The sequence below is a fragment of the Capricornis sumatraensis genome, chromosome 2 (genome assembly GCF_032405125.1).
Source record: "Capricornis sumatraensis isolate serow.1 chromosome 2, serow.2, whole genome shotgun sequence".
Lineage (NCBI taxonomy): Eukaryota > Metazoa > Chordata > Mammalia > Artiodactyla > Bovidae > Capricornis > Capricornis sumatraensis.
The window spans coordinates 24,275,144-24,290,237 of NC_091070.1; the positions used below are offsets into that span (position 1 = coordinate 24,275,144).

A 15,094-nucleotide genomic window follows, 5' to 3' on the forward strand; every position below is an offset into this window, starting at 1 on the left:
TTGCTTCTTGTCCTGCATAAACATATCTCAGGAGGCAGGTCAGGTGGTCTGGTATTACCATCTCTTGAATAATTTTCCACAGTTTATTGTGACCCAAACAGTCCAAAGTTTTGGCATAGTTAATAAAGTAGATGTTTTTCTGGAACTCTCTTGCTTTTTCGATGATACAATGGATGTTGGCAATTTGATCTCTAATTCCTCTGCCTTTTCTAAATCCAGTTTGAACATGTGGAAGTTCATGGCTCACGTACTGTTGAAACCTGGCTTGGAGAATTATGAGCATTACTTTGCTAGCTGGTGAGATGAATGTAATTGTGTGGTAGTTTGAACATTCTTGGCATTGCCTTTCTTTGGAACTGGAATGGAAACTGACCTTTTCCAGTCCTGTGGCCACTGCCGAGTTTTCCAAATTTGCTGGCATATTGAGTGCAGCACTTTCATAGCATCATCTTTTTGGATTTGAAATAGCTCAACTGGAATTCCATCACCTCCACTAGCTATGTTTGTAGTGATGTTTCCTAAGGCCCACTTGTCTTCGCATTCCAGGATGTCTGGTTCTAGGTGAGTGATCATACCACTGTGGTTATCTGGGTAATGAAGATCTTTTTTGTACAGTTCTTTGGTGTATTCTTGCCACCTGTTCTTAGTATCTTCTTCTTCTGTTAGGTGAATACCATTTCTGTCCTTTATTGAGCCCATCTTTGCATGATGCTATCCCAAGATTCCCTTGGTATCTCTAATTTTCATGAAGAGATCTCTAGTCTTTCCCTTTCTAATGTTTTTCTCTTTCTTTGCACTGATTCCTGAGGAAGGCTTTCTTATCTCTCCTTGCTATTCTTTGGAACTTGCATTCAGATGGGTATATCTTTCCTTTTCTCCTTTGCCTTTCACTTCTCTTCTTTTCTAAGTTATTCATAAGGCCTCCTCAGACAACCATTTTGCCTTTTTGCATTTCTTTTTCCTGGGGGCAGTCTTGAACACTGCCTCCTGTACAATATCACAAACCTCCATCCATAGTTCTTCAGGCACTCTATCAGATCTACATATTAATATACAGTATTTGTCTTTCTCTTTCTGCCTTACTTCACTCTATACAATAGGCTCCAGGTTCATCCACCTCATCAAGATTGACCCAATGCATTCTTTTTTATAACTGAGTAATGTTCCACTGTATATATATACCACAATTTCTGTATCCATTCATCTGTTGATGGCCACGTAGGTTGCTTCCATGTCCTCGCTATTGTAAAAAGTGCGGAGACAAACACATTATGGTTTGCTCAGGGTATCTGCCCAGCAGTGAGATTGCTGGGTCAAATGGTAGTTTTATTCCTAGTGTTTTAAGGAATCTCCATACTGTTCTCCATAGTACCTGTATCAATTTACATTACTGCCAACAGTGCAAGAGGGTTCCCTTTTCCCATATCCTCTCTAGCATTTATTATTTGTAGATTTTTTAATGATAGCTATTCTGACCAGTGATACCTCATTGTAGTTTTGACTTGCATTTCTCTAATAATGAGTAACGTTGAGCATCTTTTCATGTCTTTGTCGGTCATCTGTATGTCTTCTTCCGAGAAATGTCTGTTTAGGTCTTCCACTCATTTTTTGATTCTGTTGTTTGTTTTTTTGGTATTGAGCTACATGAGCTGCCTGTATATTTTAGAGATTAATCCTTTGTCAGTTGTTTTGTTTGCAATTATTTCCTCCCATTCTAAGGGTTGTCTTTTAAGCTTATTTATTGCTTCCTTTGCTGTACAAAGGCTTTTAAGTTTAATTAAGCCCCATTTGTTTACTTTTGTTTTTATTTCCATTACTCTAGGAGGTGGGTCAAAGAGGATCTTGCTGCAAAATATGTCAGAGTGTACTGCCTATGTTTTCCTCTAAGAGTGTTACAGTTTCTATCCTTACATTTAAATCCCTTGCATTTCTATACACTATTCCTTGTATTCCTATTCAATAACAGTGAAAAATCAGGAAGAGAAGTGAAGGAAACAATCCCATTCACCACTGCAACAAAAAGAATAAAACACCTATGGATAAACCTACTTAAAGAGACAAAAGACTTCTGTGCTCAAAACTATAAGACACTGATGAAAAAAACTAAAGAGGACACAAGCAGATGGAAAGCTATACCATGTTTTTGTATTGGAAGAATCAATATTGTGAAAATGACTATACTACACAAAGTAATCTCAGATTCAATGAGATACCTATGAAACTACCAATGGTATTTTTCATAGAACTATAAAAAAAAATTTTCCAATTTGTATGAAAACACAAAGGACCCCAAATAGCCAAAGCAATCTTGAAAAAGAAGAATGGAGCTGGAGGAATCAACTTTCTTGACTTCAGACTATACTACAAAGCTATAGTCATTAAAACAGTATGGTATTGGCACTAAAACAGTAATATAGACCAACAAAACAAGACAAAAAGCCCAGAGATAAACCCATGCACCTATGGGCACCTTATCTTTGACAAAAGAGGTAAGAATATAAAATGGAGAAAAGATAGCCTCTTCAGTAAGAGATGCTGAGAAAACTGCAAGCTACATGTGAAAGAATGAAAGTAGAACATTTTCTAACACCATATACAAAAATAACTTACTTTTAAAGAAACAATTTAAAAGTTAGACTGAATTACTCAAAATATTTTTTTTCCTGTACAAAATTATGCTATCAGAGTTGTCTTCAAAGTGAACTTCAGAAAGTAGGTTCAATTTTGAAAATTATTTCAGGGATCTTCCTCGATTTCATCAAGAATAGAAGCCTTTCTTGGCTGTATCTTTTCAGTATTCTGAATAGCAAGTACCTATAAATCAAAACCATGGGGATTAGCAAGGTCATCATATCCTTTTTGCTCATGAAGTTAGGTTTCTCATTATCTAATACACACTTAGAAAGATCCTGAAGCTGAAGAAGGAACCAATATTGGTCCAAGTTTAAATACAGCTATTAATAGGTCACCAGAAAATAAGCTTTCATATTGAACACCAGCAAAGGACTGAATATTGATATCAGAACTGCCTGAAAAATGGGAGGAAAGCAGTTTTTGCCAGTGTATATTCACTGCACATTCAGTCTGTTACTCTCTTACTCTATCACCGATTCTTTAGCTTAGTCACTAAATCACACATTCATTTATCTATTTAAGAAATATATCTGGCTGGGTCTACTATGGTAGGTGGCAGCAATTAAACATGAATAGACTCTGGCCTCAAGAAAGTTATAATCTATTCTGAAATACACAGTACATACACAGACAATGATAATACAGTACAAAAATCTATGACAGGAGTTTAGGCAACATATAGGAAGAGCACATGGGAGACCATAGAGGGCTCTGGGAAGAAAAAAAAAACAAGTTCAATCAGCTCAATTAGCCTTCCCACCTAAATTTAAAATTTAAAATTTAAAATCTAGGCTTCCTTCTAAACTTTCATTTACTTTTTCTCAGAGGGTTAAAGAAGACTAGGATAGTTATTCACCACAGTGACCAGGGAGGACTGGAAAGGAGTGGCAAGGGCTGGTCTTCTTAAAACTGCTATCCAACAGTCTAGTATTAAGGACATTTTCCCATGTGGATAGAGGTAATTTAATTCCCCATAATCTCTCAAAAAACAGTATTCTAAAAGCTTGAACTCTTAAAACATCTAGAAACAAACAAATAGGTCTCCCCTATCTTTTGTTATTTTCTTCCTAAATTGGGCTGAGTCACAAGCAAGCTTTTCCTAGGAAACTCATTAGGGAAGAATACTTATGCAGATTTCTGATTAGCAAGCTTCTTTACCTGCTGGTTTGTCTTCCCAACCCACAGGCAACAATCTTCCATTGAAAAACCCAGAGAGGGGTTCATATACAGGACTAAACTGTCATTATTTCATTAAGGCTTTTCCTTGCAGGTGTTAAATCTCACTTTCAGTCTCATGAGTCTTCACAGTCTCATTTTTCAGATATCAACATTAACCAAACCGAAAAATTCTTTTCCTCCTCTTCCTAACAAACATTGAGGAAAAAATATATAAAAGCTCATGGTGAGAGAACAATTAAATGACCAAAAATCAAATACCTACAGGCCATAAATTTAAAAATATTTTCAAATATTTTAATGTCGGTTCCTAGAAGATGAGTGCTAAGATGTTAGTCCATCATATTTTTAATAAACTTAGCAACACAAACTGAAGCCAAGTTCAGTGAAGCCATTATGCTGTAGATCTTAAACTTACAGAGCGCTGAATGTCAATAATATCTCAATAAAACTAGAGAAAAGATTTTGAAAAATGTGATAACAAAACCAAGAAAGTCAAAACTAAGGTTAGAAGTAGAAAGAATGCAATGCCTGGTTGTCAGGAAGCCCATAACTATGTAATTTTAGGACCTTAGATCAATTACAACTTAGTTGAGCTCTAGTTTTCACATCTCTAAATTGACAGAGCTTAACTAATTAAGTGTGACTGTTATATGACAAGAAAATTTCAAAAGTAGTGCAGGCAGGCAACAGATGCTAAGATGATTGAAGCTGTAGACGCAAACTAGCCAACAACAAGCAAAAACCAGAATATCCAGTCGTAAAACATGAGGTTCTGAACTCTGCCAACAACCTGAATCAGGTTTGTGCACCCTCACCAGGCAAGCCTCTAGATCAAAATGCAACCAGCTAACACTTAATACTCTAATCTTGGGAGATTCTGAGAAGAAAATCCAGTTAAACTGTACCTAAAATCCTGACTGATGCAAACTGTGAATAATAAATATGTTGTTTTTAAAAAAGTCTGTGGTAATTTGTTACACAGCAATATAAAGCTATTATAAGTAGGCAATGTAGCCATTTGGGTTTTTTTCACTTTGACCATCAGTGTTGCATGTATCACTGTGTTCTCGATAAATAAAATACATGGATATGAAAACACTGCTTTAATGACTAGTTTTAATCTCTTAGACTCTGATTCATCTTCAGCCAAACTGAGTTTCTAAAAGGCAAAGCATACCCCTCGAATTTCTATTCATTCTCATAATCAGTCAGTCTCTCCTCTCTCTGTTATTCCTTCTCGCCTCCCTCACTCCCTTCCTCCTTTTCTTCTTCTACTTCTCTTTTCCTTAATAAAAGCTTCTTTTCAAGGATCCTCTCTTTTTAAATCATCTCTGTCAGTGCTCTCGTTAAAATTTCATATGCCTCTATAATAATATTCCTCTATTAAGGTATCATAATGGAATGGGGAATGAGAATATTTGACTCTTTTTCACTTCCTCATCCCCTTTTTTTCTTTCCCCTTTTTAACTGACAGCAGTCGTTTCTCTTTTTAAGAAGGAAGCATGGAAAGACAGAAATAATGTCTGTTATTAATGTGCTGTTATTCCACCTGCTGTCTAATCAGCTGTAATTAAAGTAATAAATTCATCTGAGTCATTCACATTTGTGTGTGTGTACTACATAAGCGGGCAATAATACTAAGAAGTAGAGAGCAACTAACATCAATTAATGGAACTAGGCAGTCCTTACTATTGGTCTTACTGCCAATACCTATCTAACTGAGACGGTATATGTCAGTTCTGTCGCTCAGTCATGTTCGACTCTTTGCAACCGCATGGACTGCAGCACGCCAGGCTTCCCTATCCATCACCAACTCCCAGAGCTTACTCAAACTCATGTCCATCGTGTCAGTGATGCCATCCAACCATCTCATCCTCTGTCAGCCCCTTCTCTTCCCACCTTGAATCTTTCTCAGCATCAGGGTCTTTTCCAACGAGCCAGTTCTTCACATCAGGTGGCCAAAGTATTGGAGTTTTAGCTTCAACATCAGTCCTCCAATGAATATTCAGGACTGATTTCCTTTAGGATTGACTGGATCTCCTTGCTGTCCAAGGGACTCTCAAAAGTCTTCTCCAACACCACAGTTCAAAAGCATCAATTCTTCAGCACTCAGCTTTCTTCACAGTCCAACTCTCACATCCATAAATGACTACTGGAGAAACCATAGCTTTGACTAGATGGACCTTTGTTGACAAAGTGATGTCTCTGCTTTTTAATATGCTGTCTAGGTGGGTCACAGCTTTTCTTCCAAGGAGCAAGCATCTTTTAATTTCATGGCAGTCATCATCTGAAGTGATTTTGGAGCCCAAAATATAAACTCTGTCTCTGTTTCCATTGTTTCTCCAACTATTTGCCACGAAGTGACGAGAGCAGATGCCAAGATCTTAGTTTTCTGAATGCTGAGTTTTAAGCCATCTTTTTCACGCTCCTCTTTCACTTTCATCAAGAAGCTCTTTAGTTCTTCACTTTCTGCCGTAAGGGTGGTGTCATCTGCATATCTGAGGTTATTGATAATTCTCCTGGAAATCTTGATTCCAGCTTGTGCTTCATCCAGCCTAGAATTTCTCATGATGTACTCTGCATATAACTTAAATAAGCAGGGTGACAATATACAGCCTTCACATACTCCTTTCCCGATTTGGAACCAGTCTTTTGTTCCATGTCCAGTTCTAACTGTTGCTTCCTGACATGCATACAGATTTCTCAGGAGGCAGGGAGCAACTAACATCAATTAATTGAACTAGGCAGTCCTTATTACAGCTATTACTGCCCATATCTATCTAATTGATATGGTATGTGTAGGCAAGCAACTGTTCTATTTTAAAATAATTCTTGATGATGTATAAATTTGTCCTTAATTAACAGCTGAGAATCAATACAGTAGTCATCTCTTAGCTTGATCACTCTTTTTCTGGGATTATCTTCTCTCTCACAGAGGACCCCACCATTCTGACCATAGGCATCTATACTAGCCATGACAGGTCAATCAAAATAGTCTACCCCTCTTCTGCTGCTGCTGCTGCTAAGTCACATCAGTCGTGTCTGACTCTGTACGACCCCACAGACAGCAGCCCACCAGGCTCCTTTGTCCCTGGGATTCTCCAGGCAAGAATACTGGAGTGGGTTGCCATTTCCTTCTCCAATGCATGCATGCATGCACACTAAGTCGATTCAGTCGTATCCAACTCTGTGCAACCCCACAGACGACAGCCCACCAGGCTCCTCTGTCCCTGGGATTCTCCAGGCAAGAGTACTGGAGTGGGTTGCCATTTTCGTCTAGCCACAGTGATTGGATGAGGTTTGGACACATGACCAGATTAACAAAATCACAGAATTATTCCATGAGATTTTATGTTTTAGAGTGGAAATGAAGACAGACCATGGAGTTATAAGGATGGAATTTCATCAGTTTCATGGAGAAAGCCTGATTGTCGTAAGTGAGACTAAAGTCAAGAAAAAACAAAAGAGATGATGACAGAAGGTGAGAGAAACAAACTCAGTTGCAAAGACGCCCTAATTCTATTCCTTGAGGTTCCCAGTCTTGCCCTGGTTTCTGAAGCTCTTTCTTGATTCCATGAGAAATACTCTTTAATTACATATGCCAATAAATCACAAACTAACTTTTTAAGTTAGTTGACTTATGAATATATACTCTGAAAATGAAAGAATCAAGTAATTAAACAATATGTTATTTATTTCATTAAGAAATTCTAACACTGACAGGTCATCTATATGCCTCAAGCAGAAACACAGATATTATCCATCTTCAATCAGATGTTCCTTAATTTCAAGAACAATGGAAAATGAACATATACTAGTGCTTTGATTAAAATAAATTCTATACAAATGAGCCCACAAAATCTGCCACATACATTCTTAGGAATGTATGGGATGACAGAAATGAGAGAAAGTCTTCTAAAAGTAGATAAAATCCAAAGTCTTTGCAGTTCTGACCATAGAGTACAAAACCATAATACCTAGTACCAACCTAGATTAAGCTATATTGTCCAAAAAAATGCACTTTATAGTACAATAATCATATAATCCACAAAGGAACCTGGTTAAAAAGGATAAAAACTTTCAGTTAGATATATTATTATAGACAAGACAGCTTTGGTCTGTCAGATTTAGCAGAACTACTGGCAGCAGAGCAAAATGGATAATCAGTAATGCTTAAAATGTTGTCATTGGAAAAATCATTCCCATATCAAAGGAAATTTACCTTCAGAAAAAAAGGATAAAAATATTAAAACTCTTCAGTTTTGATTAGTAATTATTAAAGGTCTCCATGATACTCTAAAATTGAAATTTAAAAAATAGGCCATAAAAAAATTAACTAAAATCATCTACCTGTAGTACAAGAATGTACAGCTCTATGGAAAATAACTACTTCAAAAACCACTGTTTACCCTCTGCTGACTGGCATTTTTAAGAAATTCAATTCACCATAGCAACCTGTCTTAACACCAGCAGGTAAGTACAGGCTATATTTAGATATGATTGCTTTCCAGACGGCAATCCTGCCTTTCCTTCATATTTAATGTTATGATCCAAGGGACCAAAATATCATTCAATCAGACTGTAGTGTGAAGACAAGTATACTCAAGGGGATGAGGCTATGTTTCAGAACTATGATGAGAACAGCTTCTAAAGGTGCTATGATTTGTAAAGAAGCATATATATGTAAATAAAATTTTTACATCTAAAAAATTTACAACTAGATGCAATACTATTTTGCCAAATTTTATCTTTGTTCTTAAACATTAAATGCTGTCATCAAACGCTAATGATTTGTACTATCAAAATACATTTCAGCTAGAAGGGTTTTGCTATTATTTAATTAATATGCGACACTTCCAATTTGGAAACTTCTAATTAAACAAGAAAAAAAATTTTACCCAAAAGCAATCCTTTACAGATTATGTATAACAAGAGCAGTAGTAATACAAGACAAGTAATACAATACACTACTGCTGCTGCTGCTGCTAAGTCGCTTCAGTCGTGTCTGACTCTGTGCGACCCCATAGACGGCAGCCCACCAGGCTCCCTCTTTCCTGGGATTCTCCAGGCAAGAACACTGGAGTGGGTTGCCATTTCCTTCTCCAATGCTACACTACACGAAAGATTAATTGATGAAAATGCTATTGTTACAAAGTTACCCTGGATGTATTTGTACTTTATAATCTTTGTAACGATAGTGAAAAGAATTTCTATTTCACTAATAAGCAACACAGTTTACTTTACAAGGTACCAAGTATCATAATCATAGTAATAATCACAGAGAGTGCCTTTTATTTTACTTTACTCTGTAGATTATCTGCATCAAAATTATTTAAAGACGAAAGAAGTGAAGTTCAATTAAAAATACTAAGAACATATCTCTCACACCCATTAAGACAGCTACTATATTAAAAAAAATAAAATAAAATAAAAACCAACAGAAAAGTGTGTATTGATGAAGAATTGGAGAAACTGGAACACATATGCACTGCTGGAGGGAATATAAGTTGTTGCAGTCACTATAGGAAACACTATAGCAGTTCTTCAAAACCTTAAAAACAGAATTACTATATGATATAGCAATTTCACTTCTGGGTATATATCCAAAAGAATTGAAATCAGTGGCTCAAGGAGATATTTGCATATTCATGTTCAGAGCAGCATTATTCACAACAGTTAAGAGGTAGAAGCAACTCAGTGCTCATCAATATATGAATAAGTAAACAAACTGTGATATATATTTATACATAATGGTATATTATTCAACCTTAAAAAGGAAAGAGATTCTGACACACTCACTTGAGACAACTGTGCTAACTAAAAGACAAAAAGTCACAAAAAGACAAATACTGTATGATGCCACTTACAAGAGTTCTATGGTATTCCAAAACTATTGAAACAAAAAGAACTGTGGTTGCCAGAGGCTGGGGAGAGAGGAAAATAGGGAGTTAATGTTTTACGTGTTTTTGTTACAGTTCTCCAAGATGAAAAACTCTAGGAGAGCTTGCAACGGTGTGTATATCCTTAACATGACTGAACTGTATACCTAAAATTGGTTAAGACAGTAAATTTCATGTGATGTTTATTTTACAATTTAAAAAAATACCAAAAATATTGACAAGAAGTATTCCTCATCCATAATACAATTTATCCAGAATTTATAATTAAGATCTCTCCTATTTCACTTAAAAATCACAAGAGGTTGTAACTCAGGAAAATCTTTTCAAAATCTTGACATCACTGGGACAACTGAAAACATATTCTGAGCAACAGAAAGAAAAATAACAAAGACTGGCATAATTGTCATGTTTTGCAAAATTCTTTCCCTATTTGCTGTATGAAAAAAAATACTAATATCCTACATTATGAATTATATCTCTACTATTTGGAGATGGCCAATTCTTCTTTGAACTAAACAGTTCTTCCTCTAACTGATTTACACATCACATATATACAACGGATATAAATTTTTAAGAGTTTTTACAAATTAAACAAGATATATCCATCTACAACCAACCACACACACACACACAATTAGCATCAACACAATGAATAGTAAAATTAAGTGTTCAATTTCTATTAGTCTTTTTCATTCTATTTTCTCTCGATTATTAAACAGCTTTTAATAATTTCTATAAATGTATGAGTTCAAATAATTATCTCTGCTAAATGGTTTATAAGTAAGCAAAAAAAACCTTAAAGCATAAATATGATAGTATGTTTTATGTTTTATCTTCACCAAACAATGGGAACTTGAAAGCATTTTTGAGAATTGTAATTATAGAGAACACAACTGATATAACTTAAAAGTATGTTATATAAAGTATCTCTTTTCCATACAGTAGTCAGCTCTCCTACATAGATAACAAGAAAAAGTATAAATGAATTTGTATGATTTAAATAGCACATAACCCTCTACTTAAAGAGAATAAAAATTAATTGTATCATGCTAAGAATAATTCCTTTTATGTATGAAAATTATGAATCATATTAGATATGTTTCTAATGTGGTGATATGTGTGGGTATGCTAAGTTGCTTCAGTCATGTCCAACTCTTTGTGATCCTATGGACTGTATCCCAGATATGTTTCTAATAGGGTGATGACATCAAGCTAAATTTGACACTTTTCAGTGTGCCATTGAAGACCATGACTAAAACAAGAAGTCTTATAAAACAATTCTGACAAACTATGCATACAACAGAGGAAATCATTTTAAAAATACTTATAATCATAAATAGAAGATATATTATTAAAACATTAATAAAAATATTATTATTGTTTATTTCAAAATTTAATATGCATATAAATTAATCATTCAAATAAACATTTTTGTGCATTATTAGCGAAAAAGTGAAAGGTTCTTCTACTTGGTCTTATATGTAACACCTACAGGACTACACTAGAAACAAATATTCTTAGAGTAACTACCCAAAGAAGAGAGCTTCTCAGGTATTCCCCTCATCACAATCTTGCTACAAGTCAGACTCTGCTCTCATCATTATCAACAGATAAAAAGTTAGTACCAAGACCAGATAGTCTTGCTTAAGGATTCACAACTTTCTCATTTTTTTTCCTCCTCCCATAACCATCCTTCCTTCATCATGTTCACACAATATAGCTCACTCAGTTCACTCAAGTACAATAATTACTTTTACTACAATGATTTTACAGATATTTTATACCTGCTCACTTATCTGATTAAGACACTCTACAATACCACTCCAAGTGTCACATTGACCAAATTAGCCTGGGATCTCCTTGATCTACTTTTTCCTTCTCTCTTTCTAACAGCATTAGGGACTGAAGTACAGTTTTCTTCACATATCAACTCCTTTCTTCATCAGGAATTCAAGCAGGTGAAGCATAATACAAATCTGACAGGCATATTTACGTATGGAGCATTCATTTAATACACATATCATTCTATTAATATTTTTTATTTAGAACATGTATTGAAATAACATAAAATTTTAGCAACCCTTACACTTGTCAGGAAAGAAAGTGAAGTCTCTCAGTCATGTCTGACTCTTTGTGACCCCATGGATTGTAGCCTAACAGAATACTCATTAAATGCCAGTGATTTTTTGAGAAAGTTCTTTCAGAAAAGTTATTTTTCACATATTTCCTACTGTTACATTTCCTAATGTTACAACCAAAGCAATTCACATAAAACCATACAGTAGTGCACATGAATTAAAGAACAAAGTAATGAATTATGTCAAGAGTTTGGGAGTCTAGGCCAGAAAAAGAGGTAGCTGGCTTAAAAAAAATCCTTACCCAAGAGATACAAAATATTGCTACAGAATAGTAACTCAGAATAAAATATTTCCCATTATAACAACCCCAAAAATAATTCTTTTCCACACCAGGCATTACTTTCTCTAAAGAATTTTACCAAGAAATCTATCTAAAAAATGAATTAATCATTAATAGTACATTTTGACAATTCCTATTAAGAAAAAAGTTCTTTCCCAATCCAAGTGTTAAGGGCAAAGACAAATTCTTGCTCACTGAATTCTTACATTCAACACTAATGCCAAGAGACTAATGCCAACTTAAGGGAATGATGTTAAGCTAAGATATCTGACTACTTTAAAACACAGGCTAAGAATTATTTTGTCCACTCAATGTAATAGTGATCTGAGATAAATTTCTCTTAGAATACTAAGATTAAAATCATATTTTAGTGATAGATTACCTGATGAATACTAGTCTACATTCTAAGAAGTACCAAAGTATTTCAAAATACAATAACTCATTACTATAATCCATTATTCAAATGTAATTCTCCACAGCTTTTATATCATTGAAGTCCATATAAGCACATTTCCCCCACAAAGACTGCATTAAAAAGATACATAATTCCATTGCACCAAAAATATACCTTATAAATAATACAATAATGGAATAATTTATTTTATTCATTCAAGTGGATGAAATCTTTCAGTGATATTATAAAGTTTCTTTCCATATATTCATGAACATGTTATTCAATATTCATTCACTAGGAATATTTATATCCACACAGAATAATTCTATTCTTCATTAAATACTTATAGAATTGAATGGACAACTGGTCAATCTTCATTTCAATAAACACCATGTAGAAAGAGTACTGACAATTCTTTTAAATGAAGAAAAGAGAGACATTTTAAAAAGAAAAAAATTTAGAAAGTTGGGATTGAAAACTCTTTCCTGAACTCATTATAACAATGAGTTCATTATAATAACTTCAATATTCAATCATTTTCAGCATTCTGTCTTGTAACTACATTTTTTAAAATGACTTGGACCATCACTAAAGGAATCAATAACCTTCGGGTTCAACACACTCTTGTGTTTTATTCCTCACATTTTAAATGAATTACTAGTAAAACTTGTATGAATATAGATTACACATAATGTGGAAGACCAATTTTTTGTTGTGATATATTTTACTGAATGCATTAAATATCATTAGGGAAAGCATCTGTCAGCACTTGATTTTCTTTCCCTGCTGCCTATGGCTTAACTAGCATTGATTATTTTTTTAATAAAAGAGGAACTTTTATTAAAGCATACATGCTACAGAAGATAGCATGTATGATTTGCAGTTTAATATGTAAGTACAAAAAAGTTGATTCATGAAATAGAAACAGAAAGTGACATTATACTCTGATATGAAATACATTCTGATAAAGAACGGAATTGACTTATGATTAAGAACGTTAAAAACTGAAACCTGCTGAACTCAAAAATCTTGCGCTACATACAACTTTCAAATGTAAAACATCAGAAATATATTCAGTATACTCAAGTATATTGTTATTATAAATAATTATTTTACATTTTTAATTATACTTACAAATTATTATTGCAAGCTATTCAAAAATAAAACTGATGTAAACAAATTCAATTTTGCCTCCCCAAGCAACTAAACTACTAATCATTTGCCTAGTATCTACTGCCACATTGGTAAGATATCATCAAACATTAGTAGATACTCTTTGAAAGTCAATCATTAATCTCATTATCTCTTCTTCTAAAATCTCTTCTGTATCTATACAGAAAGTGTTTAACTTCACTTCTGTTGAAACTGTTCTGTGCTTCATTACATGTAACATAAATTGTTAGAAAAGAAGAAATCACTCAACCTAAAATTAGTGCTCAGTTACAACTCCTCTGAGAAAAGTCACACCAAGTTTTAATCTACACTTAATACTGAAAACCAAATACTCACAAAGAAGGATCTTGTACGAGATCTTTGAGATTTATCCCACTGCGATCTTCTGCAAGATTTCTGAAGCAACTATCACTCACTAAACAAGAAAAGGAGAAAGGAAAATTAATTTTTGTTTCCATTTCAGTTAATTTACTACTATCCAAAAGGAATTTTGAAATTAAAATTGGTTATCGGGATAGGTCTTTTCTAAACACGAAGAATGATTAATTTTGGGGCCTGGTATATTAAGCAGCAAATATTAATATTCAATAAAAAAGCCAATAATCTAAGCACACAGACTTTATATAAATACAATATATAAAAGAGTGAACATATGGTTCTAAATTTTATTCTTACTTTTACAAAATTAATTTACCAGTCTAGTAGCAAGTCACTGCTTTCACAACAACTAGAGAAAAAAATGATAAACTATGCCCCAACATCTTTAAAGGGAACAGAGAATTTTGGATTAAAAAAAAAAAAAAAACTAAACTAGGAGAAAAGTGAAATCTGTTTTTGGGTAAGCTGTGCCCCCTGATTGTTTCATTTCTGAAAGGACTTGTCATTTAAACGTAAGAATTAGAGAGAGGGACACTACTAAAAAAAGAGAAACAAGTATAGTTTTTGATAGCTCATGGGAATCCCATGGGACCCACACATGAAAATTTCCTTCTGGGAGATTTGCTGAAGGCTAGGATTGCATAAGAGGATTTGGGGAAAGGAGAAGGGAACAGGACATAGGGCAAATAATGTTCTCTGTAGTATAGTGGTGGTTAAGAGTTAACATCACTCTGCAACAAACTGTGCCTACCATGTCCCGTGTACAATTTCTATCGATCTCCCCTCAATATATTTGCTATCAATCAAAAGCATCCCACCTTGAGAGGGAAGATGAGTGAAAGGGTGAAGAAGCCACATGGCAGAGTAAAATCTCCAACAATTTCACAGCACATTAGTACAAAGCCACAGCAGAGAGAAATGACTGCAACATAGTATGTCTGGCCCTTAAGACATTTAAAACCAGAGACAGACTGAATATATCTAAAGCTGTCACTCAAACCACCTAGTTCAACTTGTA

At 34.3% G+C, this 15,094-nt stretch overlaps 1 protein-coding gene across 8 annotated transcripts in view; it reads right to left on the reverse strand.

The window, feature by feature from the left end:
* The window catches only part of GPHN (gephyrin), a 546,364-nt gene that overhangs the window by 396,641 nt on the left and 134,629 nt on the right, over nucleotides 1–15,094 (reverse strand). For all 8 annotated transcript variants that reach the window (XM_068965812.1, XM_068965810.1, XM_068965811.1 and 5 more), the window contains exon 2: nucleotides 14,035–14,113. In XM_068965812.1, the coding sequence (XP_068821913.1) occupies nucleotides 14,035–14,113 (79 nt within the window). The remainder of the gene's footprint in view (nucleotides 1–14,034; nucleotides 14,114–15,094) is intronic.